At 38.5% G+C, this 18,174-nt stretch overlaps 1 protein-coding gene across 3 annotated transcripts in view; it reads left to right on the plus strand.

Moving 5' to 3' along the window:
* The window catches only part of BCAS3 (BCAS3 microtubule associated cell migration factor), a 572,392-nt gene that overhangs the window by 276,196 nt on the left and 278,022 nt on the right, over window positions 1-18,174 (plus strand). For all 3 annotated transcript variants that reach the window (XM_059997244.1, XM_059997243.1, XM_059997246.1), the window contains 3 exons: window positions 6,315-6,415; window positions 9,134-9,330; window positions 14,287-14,384. In XM_059997244.1, coding sequence (XP_059853227.1) covers window positions 6,315-6,415; window positions 9,134-9,330; window positions 14,287-14,384 — 396 coding nt within the window. The remainder of the gene's footprint in view (window positions 1-6,314; window positions 6,416-9,133; window positions 9,331-14,286; window positions 14,385-18,174) is intronic.

Here is an 18,174-nt window from a genome sequence, read left to right on the forward strand (position 1 = left end):
GTATTGTAACACTTCAGTTGTTGTTGCACGGATACAGGAGATGGCTCCTAATAAACAGATCAGCCAGTAATATATCGTGCTATTGCTTGATTACTCTGTGTGTGAAATCCAGTGAATTCCTTTACATTTAAATGGAAACATTTATAAATTACAGAGAAAACTTACAGAGTTCAGTAGAGGTAAGAGTCACTCCCTCAATAAATATAAGTAGGTACCTTTATCTTAAGGTAGTTAGGTGTGGTATTTTTGACCTGAGAGCCTTCTCCCTTTTTAAAAAATTATTTTTAAAAAGACCAGGGTTTAATTTTTGTCAGTTTGATAGTATGAAAGCATAACTTCTTAAATTTTGCAAATCTCTGATTACTACTATTTATGTGTGTTTGTCGGCTGTTGTATTTCCTCTTTTGTGAATTGCTTGTTCGTTAGGAAATGCCTTAGACTATTTTGCTTTCGGATTATTTCTATTTGAGCCTTTCTTCTTAAAAGGCAAATTTTATTTTCTGTACTAAGAAACTACATTCCCAAGCAGAATTTCTTCCTAAGATCCTGAGTGCTTTCTGATCAGAAACAGAGTTTGGTAAAGAACCCTCTCTTACTGTATGGCTGCTATATAAATGCTGTTTTTAATAAGTACCAAAAATATATTGAAGTTTGTCCTTGGATGAGAGTTTATCACTGTTGGCCTTTGGGTGAACTTTGAGCCTGAGCTGTTTCATTCAAGGCAGCATGATGTCATTTAACTCACAAATTTCTCTGTTGCTAGAAAAAGGAATGTTGTTCCCCTAAATAACTTAAAGGACTGAATAATGCTGGCACAACATTATTCACCTCTCAGGTCTCCACTAAAGACTTCAGCATGGTAAGGGTTTTATTGTTCACAGAGGATTGGTGGGGATATGGTATGGAGTAGGAGAAAACAAAAGCTATGTCTGGTCCTGAATCTGAAGAATATTTTATTCTACCGCCCACTCTGCTGTCGGTATGACCCAGCTCTCACTCACTTCTACCAATAAAAACCTTTGGATCCATTTTTGTTTCTTCATATTAAAAGACTCTCTACGTTTCTTTCTAGAGCTGTTTATTCAGCATATGAACATATTTTAGGTTTTGCAATAGAAGCTAAAGCAGAGAGCTACATCTCACATAAAAAATGAGATACTGTTTGGATCAACATTTGCCCCCTTATTTGAGAAATAGATTTCCCTGATTCCAGTACTACCAAGATTCATTTCAGGGAGTAGAGCAGCTTTTTAGCATCTCCTAAAGTTGGGAGCATGGAGTTCGCTCCAGGAGAGCCTGTGCTTGACTAGCAGCTGTGTCCTCTGAAGCTAAGAGAATTTATTACTGGGAGTTCAAGAGATGCAGGGAAGACTAGAACAAGAACATAACAGAACCAAATAGATTTTCCCTTCATTGGGTTCATAAATAAGCACTGCTCATTGTTCAGCATTATGCTTTGTGTCAGTTTATATAAAAAGGATGCTTATAACATGTATGTGGTTAGTCTTTTAACTTTCATATGCATTGTCAACTCTTTTCTTTCATTGTTTTAAGGACAGATGGTGCTGGGAGCAAATAATTATTCCTTTTATTCTTTCATCTTAATGGAATATCTAGATCCTGTGTGCCCTGTTATAAACTCCATAGTTAGGAGATCTGATTTTTTCTGGAGTATCTAAACCATGCCCAATACACTGAGAAAAGTAATTACCTGCTCTAATATAAAGTGTATTCAATATATTAATGGTAAAAATGTATCTCTCTCTTTCAACTAGAAGGTTAGATTTGTTGTGGATGAACTTAGGCTATTGAGATCTAGCTGTTACTTTCTGGGGATTTTCGAAAGAATTTGATTCCCTGGAATTGAGGGTACACTGTTATTACTTCGGGTAAAACACCCTGAAATGTTGAGAGTTTTACATTTCTCCAGGACTAGTAATAACTCATTCTTGGAACCTTGATTCAAACCTACATATCCTAACCTTCAAATATTCCATTAACTAGTGTTAAAAAGGAGATTTCTGGGCTTCCCTGGTGACGCAGTGGTTGAGAGTCTGCCTGCCGATGCAGGGGACATGGGTTTGTGCCCCGGTCCGGGAGGATCCCACATGCCGCGGAGTGGCTGGGCCCGTTAGCCATGGCCGTTGAACCTGCGTGTCCGGAGCCTGTGCTCCACAATGGGAGAGGCCACAACAGTGAGAGGCCCACATACCACAAATAAAATTTTAAAAAAAAGGAGATTTCAGCGTGTCACTTTAGATATCTGTTAATACAATGTTTATAACTCTATTTAATTACTATATTTTATGTGGGTAATTTGTAAAAATTCTATACTCATTGATCCTCTTCCTGACTACTTATGGATTTGAGATGTTATATTATGAATTGACATTTTCCATTTTCAAATTGAGAATTTTGTTACGTGGGATTCAGACGTAGGGGTATTATCAGAGGACCATTTAATCTTTTTGTTCATAATTTTACTTAGGTTGTTCTACTGACTTGGAAGTTTTTTGGGAGTTTTGATTAACAGGACTGATTTGCAAAGGTCAGTGCTGAAGCAGATTTGTTTTTGTTTGCTTTGTACATAAACACATATAAAATATATAAATATATTCATAGGAATACACACATACCTACACACACACTCATATATCACTGTAAGACAGCAAAATACACTTAGTGATTTTTTTCTTAGCTTTTATTTACTCACTAGAAGCATGATCTGCTTTCCTGAGAACACAATATAAACAAAGTCTACCTCACAGTTACCTCATAACGATCTGCTCATCCTGCCCTTGGTTGTTGATCTATACTTATCAAATGCCTGTGTGTACAGGCAGTACTTTTGAAGTTGTATTCTCTAAAGAAAATTGACAGTGTTTCCTTTTTAGTTAGATGGATAGGCTTGTTTTAAATTACTGTACTAAAGGTAGGGATAGAACATGGCAGAGATTTTTATTTCAAAATTCCATATCCTTTTCCTAACCCAAGATTATTAACTATCTAAAACAGTTGGTAAAAGTAAAAGATACTAACCATTTTTCTTTAGATAGAAGGTAGGTATATTGGTCCATTAAACTCAGGCTTGCAATATATGTAACTTTTTTTTTATAAATAAACTCTCTTAAGTCCTCTTTTGTGCCTCCATCCTGACAAGTACAGAAAAATTAATCTCATCAACTATAACCTTTTTTTAAATAATAGCTGGTATTTATTTGGCCACGTGACATGCGGGATCTTAGTTCCCTGACCAGGGATCATTTTTTCTTTATTTTCACCACTGAGATGTCCCAGTTCCCTGCCCGATCATTGGCTATTGGTTCATATAGATCTCTGCAACATCCATCCTTGTTTCAAAGCCTTTTCAAAGTCTGACAGTTCCCTGGACCTTGTCCATATTACTCTTGGACACATAGTAAATAGTCATCATCCCATCCATAGGGGACTTAGAGAGGTTGTCACAGGCTCAGCTGTGCAGACCCACTATGTGCACAGCTTCTCTACTGTTGCACATGTGGAATCTCCTGCTACTTCCTTGAACTCTACCCAAGAATGAATATAAAGAACTTCCCTGGGGGCGCAGCGGTTGAGGGTCCGCCTGCCAATGCGGGGCACACGGGTTCGTGCCCCGGTCCGGGAGGATCCCACATGCCGCGGAGCGGCTGGGCCCGTGAGCTATGGCCGCTGAGCCTGCGCGTCTGGAGCCTGTGCTCCGCAACAGGAGAGGCCACAACAGTGAGAGGCCCACGTACTGCAAAAAAAAAATAATAATAATAATCCAATGGGACTTCCCTGGTGGCGCAGCGGTTAAGAATCCACCTGCCAATGCAGGGGACACGGGTTCAAGCCCTGGCCCAGGAAGATCTCACATGCTGCAGAGCAACTAAGCCCGTGCGCCACACTGCTGAGCCTGGGCTCTAGAGCCGTGAGCCACAGCTACTGAAGCCCGTGCGCCTAGAGCCCGTGCTCTGCAATAACAGAAGCCACCGCAATGAGAAGCCCACGCACCACAACAAAGAGTTGAAAGGAAGCCCTGGATTATTTTTAAGTTTATCCCCCCTCCCACCCCACCCCTTGCCTTTTTCTTTTTTTTGGCTGTGCCTTGCAGCTTTCAGGGTCTTAGCTACCCCACCAGGGATTGAACCCAGGCCCTCAGCAGTGAAAGCATGGAGTCCTAACCACTGGACCTCCAGGGAATTCCCAGGTTTATCCCATTTTGATGATGGATGAATAAGTGTTCTACCATTCTGATATCATTACTTATTCCAGAATGCAAAACTCCATTTATTCACGTAAAATTTATTTGTTAAAAAGAATACAAATGGTTAGGGAATAACTCAGCCTTTGCAAACATAAATTTACTTATCATCTTTGCAATATACACCAAAATTATTAAGGATGCTTAAATATTAATTGATTATTACGGTATTCTTTTCTTCATGATATTCAAAATCCTAAGAAATTAGGTGTTATGCTTTGGTGATAACTTGTGTTTTGTGCCAGATGCCAGCATGCCTCTCAGCTGTAGAACTATGAATCTGAAGAACTGATAGCTAATAGTTTTAACCACTGCAAATCTTGTATTTTAATACTATTTATCTCCCTCTGATGAGTAATTGACTGGTATCATTTCTCCTCTCCCAGATAGTTAAGATAAGGTTTTTGTGAGTACGTCTTCTTTAAAATCTTGTCCTGTGTTCTGCTCTGTCTACTTCACTAATATCTGTTTCACTGAGATTTAGTTCTTCAAAATACCTTGTTCTGGCAAGAGTGCTGTGAGATTAGCATTCTCAGTCACTGCTCATGGAAGTGTAACTCTTTCTGAGAATATGCATTAAGAAATTTAGACATGTTCATATCCTTTGATTTCATTTTTAGGAATGTAGCCTAAGGAAAATGCACATACTGAAGTATATACCTATCTCTGCGTGGTAGAAATTCTGAGATTATTTTCTTTTTCTCATTCTTTTCTGTTTCTTCTAGGTTTCTTTAATACTCACCAACTTTCCATCCTCTTCTGTCCTCTTCCTTTTCTTTTCTCTATTTCCCCTCAGTACTTTATTGCTTTATTTCTCTTAGTATTAAAATGTATACAGAGGGAGAGAATATATGGGGAATCTCTGTCTTCTCATCCATTTTGTTTTGAACCTAAAATTGTCCTTAAAAATGAAGTCTATTTTATAATAAAAATAAGCAAATAAATAGTGTGGGATTTTAGGGACTTCCCTGGGTGGCACAGTGGTTGGGAGTCCGCCTGCCAGTGCAGGGGACATGGGTTTGAGCCCTGGTCTGGGAAGATCCCACATGCCGCGGAGCTGCGGGGCCAGTGTGCCACAGGTACTGAGCCTGCGCTCTGGAGCCCAGGAGCCACAACTACTGAGCCCTAGTGCCGCAGCTACTGAAGCCTGCGCGCCCTAGAGCCCGTGCTCCGCAACAAGAGAGGCCACCGCAATAAGAAGCCCGCACACCGTGGCGAGGAGTGGTCCCTGAAAGCCACAGCTAGAGTGAGCCTGCACTCAGCAACAAAGACCCCAGTGCAGCCAAAAATAAATAAATTAAATTAAATTTAAAAAAATAGTATGGGACTTTAAATAAGTTTCTGTTGGGATGGTATTTGGTTCATTAGGAACTCAATAAATGTTTGCTGAATCATTTTATTGCTTTGACTAAGCAAAGGTTCTTCTTTTTATGAGAAAGCAGCCTCTTTGTGTTTTAAAGCCTATATCCTACCACCTAAGAATCAGGGAAACTACTGAAGTATCCAGAAAAAATGAAACATTTCTTTGGATAAATGAAATGTTTTAGGAACTAAAAGTGTTTTAAAATTAAAAATATTTTAATGCCTTCCCTTTATATGAACTATTAAATAAACTCTTAAAGAATCTTATTTGATATTTGTTTTAAAAACCCCTTCCTGAATTATAGGAACTGCATTAAATTAATTTCATTGTTAGATGGAGAGGACTGAAGTGTCCTAAAGGCTAGGAATTATATTGGTGCATGGGCAATCGAATTGTCACTATTCCTTAATGTACTTGTGCTGTTAAGATGCAATTAGTTGTGTATTTCTTTAACAGTGATATATGTAATGACTAAATTCCTGCAGATGTTTTTTAAAGTGTACTCTTATTTGGAGATTTTTCTTATTCCTCAGAAACTCAGTCTTTCTTGTTCGTTAATTATTTGAATTGTGCATTGAATGTCTTATTTTAGCTTATAAATTACCACAGTATTCAGGATGGTTATGCCCACATTCATTTTTTTCACTGAATGGATTAAAGTTGTTTAAATACATTTTCTTTCTCCTGCAGTGGTTCCCCCTGGAAGTCCTGGGCCCATTACTCGGCATGGGTCCTATGACAGTTTAGCTTCTGACCATAGTGGACAGGAAGATGAAGAGTGGCTGTCTCAGGTAAGACTCTGAAACACTGGGTCTATTAAAGTGACAGAAAACAGAGATCCATTAGCTCTTTTTTTCTTGAATTTTAAAAATTATTTTCCTTAGAGGAAAATGGGCAGAATTGGGATTTTTTTAGGTTCCCCAAGAAATAATCAATTGTCTTTCCATATTAAGAATTTCTCATAAATACTGCTGCAGGGATACATATATTTTATACACACACATATACATATGTATATATGTGTGTACATTAGCGTTCACACAGAGAGCATAAAATATGCTATCTTTCAAACAATCCATTCATATCCCCCAGGACCTTGGATTTCAGATGGACTGTTTGGATTAAAATAAGAATGGGCCTTGTTAAAACAGTGAAGCCTTTCAACAGTCTTTGGGCTTTTTTTTTGTGGAGGCAACAATTTCTGAAGATTGGGCCCATACTTTGATTAGGAAAGTTAGGCATTCTAATCTACACAAGTGCCCGCCTGGCTTTCCTTTCCTAAGCTCCTGTAATGCCGCTTCTAGCGGTCTCAAAACCAGTCCTGTAACAGCTTCGACTGACCCTTCCTCTCCGTGCTAGGTGAAGCTGTCTTCATCTCAAGGGCTTTGAAATAAAAGATACTCAGGCAGATTTCAAAATGATGAGATTACAAGTGACTTCATTACAAATGCTGTTATGTCTGTCTCAAGTCTGACATCATTTGGTGAAGTTAATGACTGGTCTCAGATTACCAATCCAGCGGCTTTTCATCAGACAGGTGCCTCAGTGGAGGCCGGGTGCAGTTTCATTGCTTTCTCAGGGAAGGGAGCCCGAAAAACTAAAGGGAATCTGGGAACTGGAGAATCAAATTGTTTCTAGGTGACATACATTTCATCACACCAAAAATACTCCCAGGAAGATCCTTGAAGGATCTTGATGCATATGGAGATACATCATTTCTTGAGGATACCAGGATAAATTTAAAAAAAAAAAAAGAATGCTGGCAAAGAAACCACTGTCCTTCACTTCCACTTTTCAATTAGAAAAAGGGGTAATGTGTGCTGTCAGTGTGAAAGTATCTACAATATGTTTGTACTGCATACAACAGGAGAGTGAGCAGGAACATCTGGCCATTGCCTCAGTGAAATTGCACAGGCATCTGTTTACCTCTCGGCTCTGTGACACTGATGGTTTTGAGCTTAAAATACACAGAATGCTTTATCTGTGGCCTCATTTACATTGCTGAATACAACTTCTTGAATGAGAAATCACTGTCCTAAATCTGAGTAGTTTTCTCCCTGTGTTTAGTGGGAATGTGAATATTGTTCCAAGACCATGATGCTTTTGCCCTTTAGGACTTGCAAACACAGAGCTGCACTCCGTGAACCTTTTCAGGTACATTTTGTTAAGAATTAATCACTGCAATCAGAGAAATGTGATTAAATATAAAAGAACTCAGGGCAAAACTAAGGCACATGGCAAGTCAGTTCCATAAAGTATGTATACAGACGTGGAGGTAGCAATTACAAGACATTGAGAAATAGTGTTTTACCAAAGGTTTGCATATTTAGTCTCTTATTCAAGTCGCTCATTTGTAAAATCACATGTTTATTTTTAGGTTTTACCCTGTGTCTTACTCTCTGCATTGTCTAGTATTGGCAACATTCCATACCCCCTCCTTAGAGCATGAAATTCATAAAGCATTCTGTTATTACTGTTTTGCAGCATTTAAAATACCTATGTGAATGTTCATGGTAGTTGAGAAAACAATCTAATTAAGAAATGGTATTTTGAAGACAAATCTAGTTTGAAGGAAAATATATAGTCCTCTCTTACATTAAAAATGAAATTTGGAGGATTTTGAGGGCAGTAAATATTATAGTGTTTAATTGTGGAAAGAAACTGGCTTTGGGTATTAAATTATTTCAGACCTTTTCTTTTCCTTGGATAGTTCAAGAACAACTTCACATTTGTCATGAGCTTGGTCCTCAATGAAGGAATTACTTTTAATCTGTGGATTGATAGGTGTAGTATTCACTGCATGCCCACAAAGTGGTAAGTACTGTCTAGAATGAGTGAAAAACGTAGTCCCTAGGGAGCCAGTGCTCGGTATATGAGGCAGGCAACTGATCCTTTTATTCTCATGTGATTTTTGTGTTATATATGTGGGGTGCATGTGTGTGTGTATTTGTGTTTACATATACACACATATATTTACACATACACAAAACGAGTTTCTGGTATTGATATATTTTGGTGAGAACCTGTAGAGGGATGTAGTGAATGTCTCTATAGGTTGCTATTGTCATCACCTTTTTAAAAAATATATATTTATTTATTTATTATTATTATTTTTTGGCTGTGCCTAGTCTTAGTTGCAGCACACGGGATCTTTTGTTACGGTGTGCAGGCTCCAGAGCACATGGGCTCTGTAGTTGCAGCACACAGGCTCTCCAGTTGCGGCATGTGGGCTTAGTTGCCCTGCAGCATGTGGGATCTTAGTTCCCCGACCAGGGATTGAACCAGTGTCTCCTGCATTGCAAGACAGATTCTTAACCACTGGACCATCAGGGAAGTCCCTGTCATCACCTTTTGATTGTAGATGCCCTGTCCCTCTTCCACTTGGTTAAGATGGGCTTCTTGGAGAATGTGAGTGTTCAGAGCTGAGACTGGGGTGAGGGGGTGGATCATGAAAGGCTCTCAAAGGGAGAGCCTAATACATTTCAATCATGATTCCTAATCTGTTCCAGGTAGAAATTGTAACGCACACCGGACCCCACAGACGTCTGTGGATGGGTCCACAGTTCCAGTTCAAAACCATCCATCCCTCAGGCCAAACCACAGTCATATCATCCAGTTCATCTGTGTTGCAGTCTCATGGTCCAAGTGATACTCCACAGCCCCTTTCGGATTTTGATACAGATGATCTTGATCTCAACAGTCTCAGGTAAGAAATAAGAACTAGATAGTGATTTGAACACATTAATATGTTCATTTGTCATTAACATCTTAGATAATATTTGCATTTCCCCTTTTGACACTGTATCACGTTGCAGAATACATGCAGTGTAACTTGTGGTTCATCATTATCACTGGGGATCTTATGTGAGATCTTATCACATCCAATAAATATTTGTGTTCTGGATTGTACTTCCCTAAATCTAATATTCAGTGTACTTTTTAAAGCCGTCTTATTTTATGATGCCTCTCTCATATTTCTAATATCTATCTCTTTATCTGTCTTGCTATATTTTCATCATATATATTCTCGATTCTTACTTGTAAGAATCACAGTAGTTTACAGAGTATGCTTTTTATTATTAGCATTTTTTTAATGTAATTGAGAACTTTTTGACTTTTGTGCTCTTCTGTTTGCTTAGCAGTTTAATTTGTTACACCAAGACTTGACACATTAGGACACAACAGACAGTGAAGGGCTCAGTCTAATGCAATATAATCTCCCTTTCCTTGTGTTCTTTTAAAAAAGAATTCTACAGTGTATTTTTATTTGAATCTAAAATAGCCCTCTGACCTTTTTCTTGCATCTCTTTTTTAGAAATTGTGGAAAAATGTGTCCCAATCCTATGTTGGAAATATGTTTTTATTCTACTTCTTTGTCAACATTAATAACAAATCTTTATAACAATGCAAAAGCTGTTGCAGAGGTGGATTAGGCCTAGATATTTCTTCTTTAAGAATAACTCATATAATGAAGCATGTCTCCTGTAATACCTTTCTAAGTATTTTAGTTTTGTGTTGTTTTTTTTTTTATTGCGGTACGTGGGCCACGTACAGCAAAAAAAAAATAATAATAATAAATAAATAAATATTAGAAACCTTTATGTTAGTCCCAGGTTTATAATTTTTTTTTTTTTTTTTTTGTGAGGTATGCGGGCCTCTCACTGTTGTGGCCTCTCCCGTTGCGGAGCACAGGCTCCGGACGCGCAGGCTCAGCGGCCATGGCTCACGGGCCCAGCCGCTCCGCGGCATGTGGGATCTTCCCGGACCGCGGCACGAACCCGTGTCCCCTGCATCGGCAGGCGGACTCTCAACCACTGCGCCACAAGGGAAGCCCTATAATTTTTTTTTATTTCACTTGTAGTTTATATTTAAACATTTAAGCATATAGGCCCTTGGTTATGACCTTAACCCCATTAGAACACAGTTTGGGTGGAAAATTCAGATTTACCTCACATCATTTCAATTATGTGTCCTGTTTAGTACCATTTCCTGCCCAGCATCCAGTTAGAAATCCCACTCTTTATATTCTCCTCACTCCTGTCCACTATCACTTTATCCCAGCTCCTCACCTCTGGTTCTACATTTCTTTAGGCTTATGCACAATGGCAGTATGTCTGTTGACTTTACCTTCTTCTTTATTTATTTATTTTATTTTTATTAATTTATTTTTGGCTGCGTTGGGTCTTCCTTGCTGCGCACGGGCTTTCCCTAGTTGTGGTGAGCGGGGGCTACACTTCGTTGTGGTGGCTTCTCTTGTTGCCGAGCGTGGGCTTTAGGCACACGGGCTTCAGTAGTTGTGGCACATGGGCTCAGTAGTTGTGGCTCGTGGGCTCTAGAGCGCAGGCTCAGTAGTTGTGGCACATGGGCTTAGTTGCTCCGCGGCATGTGGGATCTTCCCGGGCCAGGGCTCGAACCCATGTCCCCTGCACTGGCAGGCGGATTCTTAACAACTGCGCCACCAGGGAAGCGGCCCCGTACCTTCTCCTTTAAATTGTGAAGACTTGTTTAGATTTTTTGGCTCAACTGACCCTTTACACCTGGTACCTTGTCCTATACCTCATATTGCTAAGGATTACTTGATGCTGTGGTATTCTGCCTCCCTGTATCCTAACCAAAATGGCAACAGTCAGGTGTATTGGTGGCTGTCATATCTATAACAGGCATGGCTGTTAGGCATGGCTAACTTCATACCAGTTCCTTATTTGGAATAGGGATTTAACTCGTTAAAAAGGTCAATGAAATATTTATTAATAGACCTAAGAAATAGATAATGTAAAAGAAAGTGAAATATAAAACCTAGTTTTCCATTCAAGATTAGCTCCTAAGAAATCAGTTTCATTTTATCATTTTATTTTTTCATCTAGTTAATTAATACATCCATCAACTGATGTATTTTATATATGTATGTTGTGAATTTTCTGTGTGTGAGAACATTTAACTTCTACTCTTTTAGCAAACTTCAATTATATAATATAGTTTTATTAACCGTAGTCACCGTGTGATACATTAGATCTTCACACCTTAATCATATTATTTTAATTGATATATAATTCACATAACATAAAATTCACTGTACAATTCAGTGGCTTTATTACAGTCTAATTCTAGGACATTTCCATCACCCCCACCAGTTTTTTTTTGGTCTTTTTAAAATTATTATTATGGAAAAATTTCAAGCATATATAAAAATATGTAAAGTTAAAGAGAATAATAGAATTAACCCCTGTGTATCCGTTGCCCAGCTTCAACACATCAGTTCTTGGCCAATCTTCTTTCATCTATAGCCCAGTCCATACCCCACCCACAACTCTGGATGATTCAGAAACTCCAGTGCTATAAAGTGGATTAGTAATAGGAAAATTATTAGGCCACATAAATTATTTAGATCGGGAAGGAGCTTTGATTTGCATGCACTGGGCATGTCTAACAGGCTAGCTTCTTGTTTCTTATAAGACCCAGAAAACATCTCTTCTAGAAACTTCAAATAAACTCTTCCTCTCTTCTCACTGGCCCTCATTTGCTTCGGCCTGCCCATCCCTGAGCTAATTAATCTCACCATGAGATGATGGGATTACCATGACTGGCTTGGGAAAATGACCTGGGGCAGAAGGCATACTGGTTAGGGCACCATTATCGTCCACTACAGCAGTGATCATCAACATTTCCAACTTCCAGGACTAGATCAAATGCATCATTTTTCATCCCCCCCGCCCCATTTCTTTCTTTCATACAACAAATGCATATACATTCGAGCTGTGCTTTCAATAAGGACTCTTTTGGGACTTCCCTGGTGGCGCAGTGGTTAAGAATCCGCCTGTCAATTCCCACATGCCACAGAGCAACCAAGCCCATGTGCCACAACTACTGAGCCCGCGCTCTAGAGCCCGTGAGCCACAACTACTGAGCCCGTGAGCCACAAGTACTGAGCCCATGTGCCACAACTACTGAAGCCCGTGCGCCTAGAGCCCGTGCTCCGCAACAAGAGAAGCCACCACAATGAGAAGCCCGCGCACCGCAACGAAGAGGAGCCCCCACTCTCTGCAACTAGAAAAAGCCCCCGCACAGCAGCGAAGACCCAGTGCAGCCAAAAATAAATAAATAAATTTATTTAAAAAACATACAAAAATACCTCTTCACAAAGATTAACTCAGTGGATCACGGATCTAAATGTAAAAAGCAAAATTTAAAAAAAAAAAAGGACTCCTTTTCTGTAGTCCATAATTGGTATGTCAGGCTTCTATAATCTGTCCCATGGTGCTTATCGATTCTTATCTTCCACCAGTATCCACTATAAACCCTATGCTTAAGCCTAATCATGCTCCTCAAGATGCCCTCCATTTATCATGCTTGGTCACAATTCCAAGGGTTCACTTGTTCTAGTTCTATGTTTAAAGGGCACTTCTTGCCCCTTTGCATATATACACATCCTAAGACTGTATATAGGTCCAATTTCTTTTTTTTTTTTTACATCTTTATTGGAGTATAATTGCTTTACAATGGTGTGTTAGTTTCTGCTTTATAACAAAGTGAATCAGTTATACATATACATATGTTCCCATATCTCTTCCCCCTTGTGTCTCCCTCCCCCCCACCCTCCCTATCCCACCCCTCCAGGCCAATTTCTGTTGTAGCGCCATAAGATCATCTCAGTCTGCTATGGACTGTACATTCCTCCCCCCATTTCTTCATTCTGAGCATTCATTACCTATTTCATTCATTTTCACACTCCAGTTTTCTTTTGCATCAGTCCTGAAAGTCCATATGCTATACTATATATCTGCACACAGACTTTGTATTTCGTGTTTTGTTTCTGCTTGTTCCTAGAATAATACTGACACATGATTAATATTCAGCAAATACTTACTGAATGAACGAATCGCCAAAAATGCATGCTTATATTGTTATAACAAGTCTTTAGTCCTTTAAGTTGCCTGGGCCTCTCCAATCTTTTAGCCATACAGAAATTTTTGTGTGAACAGTATTAATCTAATACAACTGGAAATAGACTCTTGGCATTTATAGATTTGCCATTCCCAAGCAACTTGAAATTGTATGTAGTAAATTGCAATTTTGCTGAGACTCTAATTGATTCTTCAATGCTAATTGATGATTTTATGGAGGTAACTCAGTTAGATAGTAGTAATCCTAGCTAACCCCCTGGCAGCCAGATCCCAGCACAGCTTTGTTATCCTATGCTTGTTGTCATATATAAAGTAACTTTCATTAAGGATTTTAAGGGAGTGACTCAAAATTTGTATCTATTAATGCTATCTTTTAAGGAAGGCATGGTTCTATTCATGAATTTGAAGATTCTCAAAACTTTTCATCTCCTTTGCAAATGCCAAAGTTTTCAGTATAATGTGTTTTGTGTCCTCTCCCATGCTGCTTAATTTATCCCTTTAAATTAATTTCAGTTTTTCAGTCCCTTGCTTAAAACCTATTGAAAACATACAAAGAGAAGAAGAGGTCTAGAGTGTAGAGAATGCTGTGCTTTAGCCTTCTGTGAGAATAAGGGACTGCAGCTCCCCTGTTTGCCTTGTTTTAGAATGAATGGTTCTTTAATGGATTGGGCTATTCCAGCGTTCCTGATTTAAGATCTGTTGTAGCCAGCGACAGTTTTGATGCCAGTAACATACGTGAATTAAATTAAATTGCATTGCAGGATCCAGCCAGTCCGCTCTGACCCAGTCAGCATGCCAGGGTCATCCCGTCCAGTGTCTGATCGAAGGGGAATTTCCACCGTGATTGATGCTGCCTCAGGTAGAAAACTACCTCCAAAGTGTTTACTGGGTATTTCTGTGCATTTTTAATTTCTTTTCTCGCACAATGTAGCGAGTATATATTTTTTGCCATCTTCCTCTTCTTTTTTCGGGGGTGGTGGGGAGGGATGGCTGCGTGTGCACATGCAGTTGTGTGTGCACGTGTGCGTGTGAGGGGGGTGTGTGTGTGTATTAAAACAGTACTGTGCCTACATTTGCTGCTAAACGACGCCATGCATTTAAATATTGTTAAGGTTGGTGAATGATGCGGTGGAGTTGGCACTTGATTAAATGTCATGAACACAGTATTGAAGGCTACAGGTTGATGACTGTTTTGCCTTTGATCTCTCAAATGTGGAGAAGCAACCTTGACAGAGAACGTAAATACAATATATGGATTCAATTTACTCAACCTGTTGAGTATCAAAGTGCCTGATCTGTGGAAGTAGAGAGTCCAAATGCTATAGCTTAAATGGTTTTATTATTGAAAGCATAAAGTTTAGAAATTCATTAACTTAACTCTATCTATCACAATGATTAACTTCCTATCCTTGGAAGCAAGCCATGAATATGTGTCATCAGTACCTGGAAGTAAGTCTTTGTCTCTATAGGTGATAGTTGCTACATTAGTATTGTAAAACTGTTTTCTGCCAGGTCTGCCAAATAATAGAACTGCTCGTAATAATACATTTTCTCATCTCTAAATGCAGTCATAAAGAAAATAAGGACAGTGATGCTTTATATATGGTGCATCTGTGGCGCATCTGAAGACAGCATACGACAGGGTTTCATCAAAAAAGTCTCTTATAAGTAGAATTATTAAACCCTCGGCATTAGTCAGACAGTTGAGTCAGAGAGGATTTTAATCTATAGCAATTTCAAAATCCCTAGAGACAGCTGACTTGATTGAGGCTTAAAATGTGAAAGAAAAAAGAAACAAACACAAACCTGATTTGTGAAGGTCTCTTTTAAAAGACCAAAGCTTCTGTTTCTGATTCTGTCTCTGGATGTGTTTCGAAGTTCGAAAGCTCATGGGTTTCGTACGTTTTCTTGGCTTTCTGAACTATTTGTCAGTGGATTGTACCTTGTGTCTGATTGAGCTATCCGCTTCCAGGGCTGTGCTTTCATTCTTAATGTAAACTCTTACTTTGGAGAACTCGTACTTGTTCCTCTGCTTTAACTTGGCAACCAGGGTAGTCCCCTGGAAACAAGCACAGACATATCTAAGGTCTCTAGCCTTGCACTGAATGAGATATTGAGATAGGTGACTTAAACAATAAATCTTTTTGATAGTTTCAGTCTGTCAGTGCTAACAGATCCTGCTCATATGAAATTATCATTTACAATTGTGAATCCTGGAAATGATGTACTTTAACCTGAAGTATTTTATTCAAGATTTCAGTAGTAGGCTTTGTTGGTTTGGGGGTATTGGTTTTTTGTTTTTTTACGTTATTAAACTGCCATATTATTAATGTTTTAGCATCAGGTAACTAGCTATTGGTCAAGTGAAACACATGTCACTAAAGCAGTTCCCATGTGTGTTATTAAATGTGCCATATTCAGTGCACAATTCTGGGTTAAGACTTGTATTTATCACATATCATTATCTCAATTTTAGCTCTTTGTAAAGTTCTCTCATGCCACAGAAAGGAACTTCAGTGAACTATTGCAACCATAGTTTTGTTTTACTCTGTTGCAAGAAGAGTTTTTAAGTTGATGTTTGAGCAGGGGATTCAGTCTTTGCCTTTGATTTACTCAGATTTCCATCAGAAAAACATGTAGGAGTTTCTAGGATATTGTTCTCCAACTCTGAGCCTCTGCCTGACAGTACTAATCTTTGGAGTAGAGAAGGACTTCTTGGTGACCAAGCTGTATTATTTTTCTCAGCCTCTTTTCATTCCAGAAAACTATAGCTCCTTTCAGAGTGACAGGCAGAGAAATGAAATGTGCGTGCTACGTTCTCTAGCTGAGCTAAAGAAACCCCATAAATGAGGGATTAGACTTCTATGAATTATCTTCTACCTCTCAAATGGTTTGCATCCCTTTTGTTGAACATGTTTTTTAAGTGGGTGAATGATGTTTTGTTGGGGAAACTTCATCTACTTCTATCTAGTAGGACCACTTATTTAACAGTCTTACTTTCTATTGAGAAAAGATAGAGATAACAAGATAGAGGTTAGATGATTTGGGTTCTCTTTTTGAAATTTATTTTATTGAAGTATAGTTGATTTACAATGTTGTGTTAATATCTGCTGTACAGCAAAGTGACTCAGTTATACATATATACATTCTTTTTCATATTCTTTTCCATTGTGGTTTATCACAGGATATTGAATATAGTTCCCTGTGGTATACAGTAGGACTTTATTGTTTATCCATTCTGTATATAATAGTTTGCATCTGCTAATCTCAAACTCTGATTTGGGTTCTTTATGAAAGGAAGTTTATGGGAAAATTCCGTTTTAGATTCTTCTACTAAAAAGAGTATAACATATTTTTATAATTGCTCCTAAACCAGGAAGTGCGTCTCTGATTATGACCCATGCATTGGAGGCAGCTGCGTATTATGAAGATGCTAATCTGGAGTTTTGATTGCCTTTGCTTAGAGGGATATGACTAGTGTGGCATCTCCTCTTATCAGGGTTCATTGCTTTGTCTTACCGTCAAGCAATTTATACAACTAAATGTATTGTCTTTTTAATTGTTCCTATGGCATATTTTTTTTCTCCATTACCAGTAAAAGTGTAAAAAATATGAGAAAAATGTCACCCTGGAGCAGCTCAATCATTTAAGCATTCCAGTAAGTGTTGTCTCAAAATGTTAACACTGAAGATCTTCCTTTGACAGCCTGACATGCATCCGCCATCAATTAAGTTATCTGAAATATTCTTGAATCTCTCTTTTAACAACATCACCTTCCTGGGAAAAGACTTTCATGTGTTTATAATCCCTTTCAATTGTGAAAGGTAACCCTTATTCTGGTTACCTTTATTTTAGTGGCAGCTCTTGCTCTGTCTGTCTAAACCAGTGGTAGTATAATTATTTTTCATCTAATTACTTTTCAGAGGCATAGTATTTAAAAGTTTAATGTGACACTATCACATCTTTTGATGGCCGTGACAATTTTCAACGTGAAAGTATTATTTAAACCTTGGGTCTGTATGTTCTGTTTTAGGTATATGTGTATCTTGCAGTGTTATTCTACTGAAACTGAAAGAGATCAGCAGGGCATTGTGCCACTCTTGCTAGCAAATTTTTTTTTTTCTTGATCATCTAATATGTTTGTGCTTCACTCCTTCACATGGAAATATATTACCTAAACTACATGTTTTTCACTTATTAACTTTGATAATTTAGGCACAGTGTAAATTCCATGCCTTTAGATACTTATGAACCAGCTTCTTGCTGTCTCTCTCTCTGTATGTGTATTTTAGACTCAGCAGATCTATACTGCTTTATATGTAGATGTTGCTTCCCATGACATGTTTCATCTGATCTTTGGAGTTTCAAAAGATACTGCCCTACCTCAGGTTTTGAGTTTAGATAATTGTATGAGGTTCCCTTCTTGACTGAGGAGAAGACCATTCTGGAAATGGACTTTATAGAATTTATCCATACACAAGGGCTACCCAGAACAAATGGGATTTGAATGAACTGCTCCATCTTTCCGGTCCAACTGATTGACATCAGTGTTGGAATCTAGACAAAGCAATGCATGGATTACTTACTTTTTTTTTTTTTTTCCCTCTGTACATTCCTTTTTTCCCTAACATTCCTGGTTAGGTAACTAA

Source organism: Delphinus delphis, chromosome 19 (assembly GCF_949987515.2).
Source record: "Delphinus delphis chromosome 19, mDelDel1.2, whole genome shotgun sequence".
Classification (NCBI taxonomy): domain Eukaryota; kingdom Metazoa; phylum Chordata; class Mammalia; order Artiodactyla; family Delphinidae; genus Delphinus; species Delphinus delphis.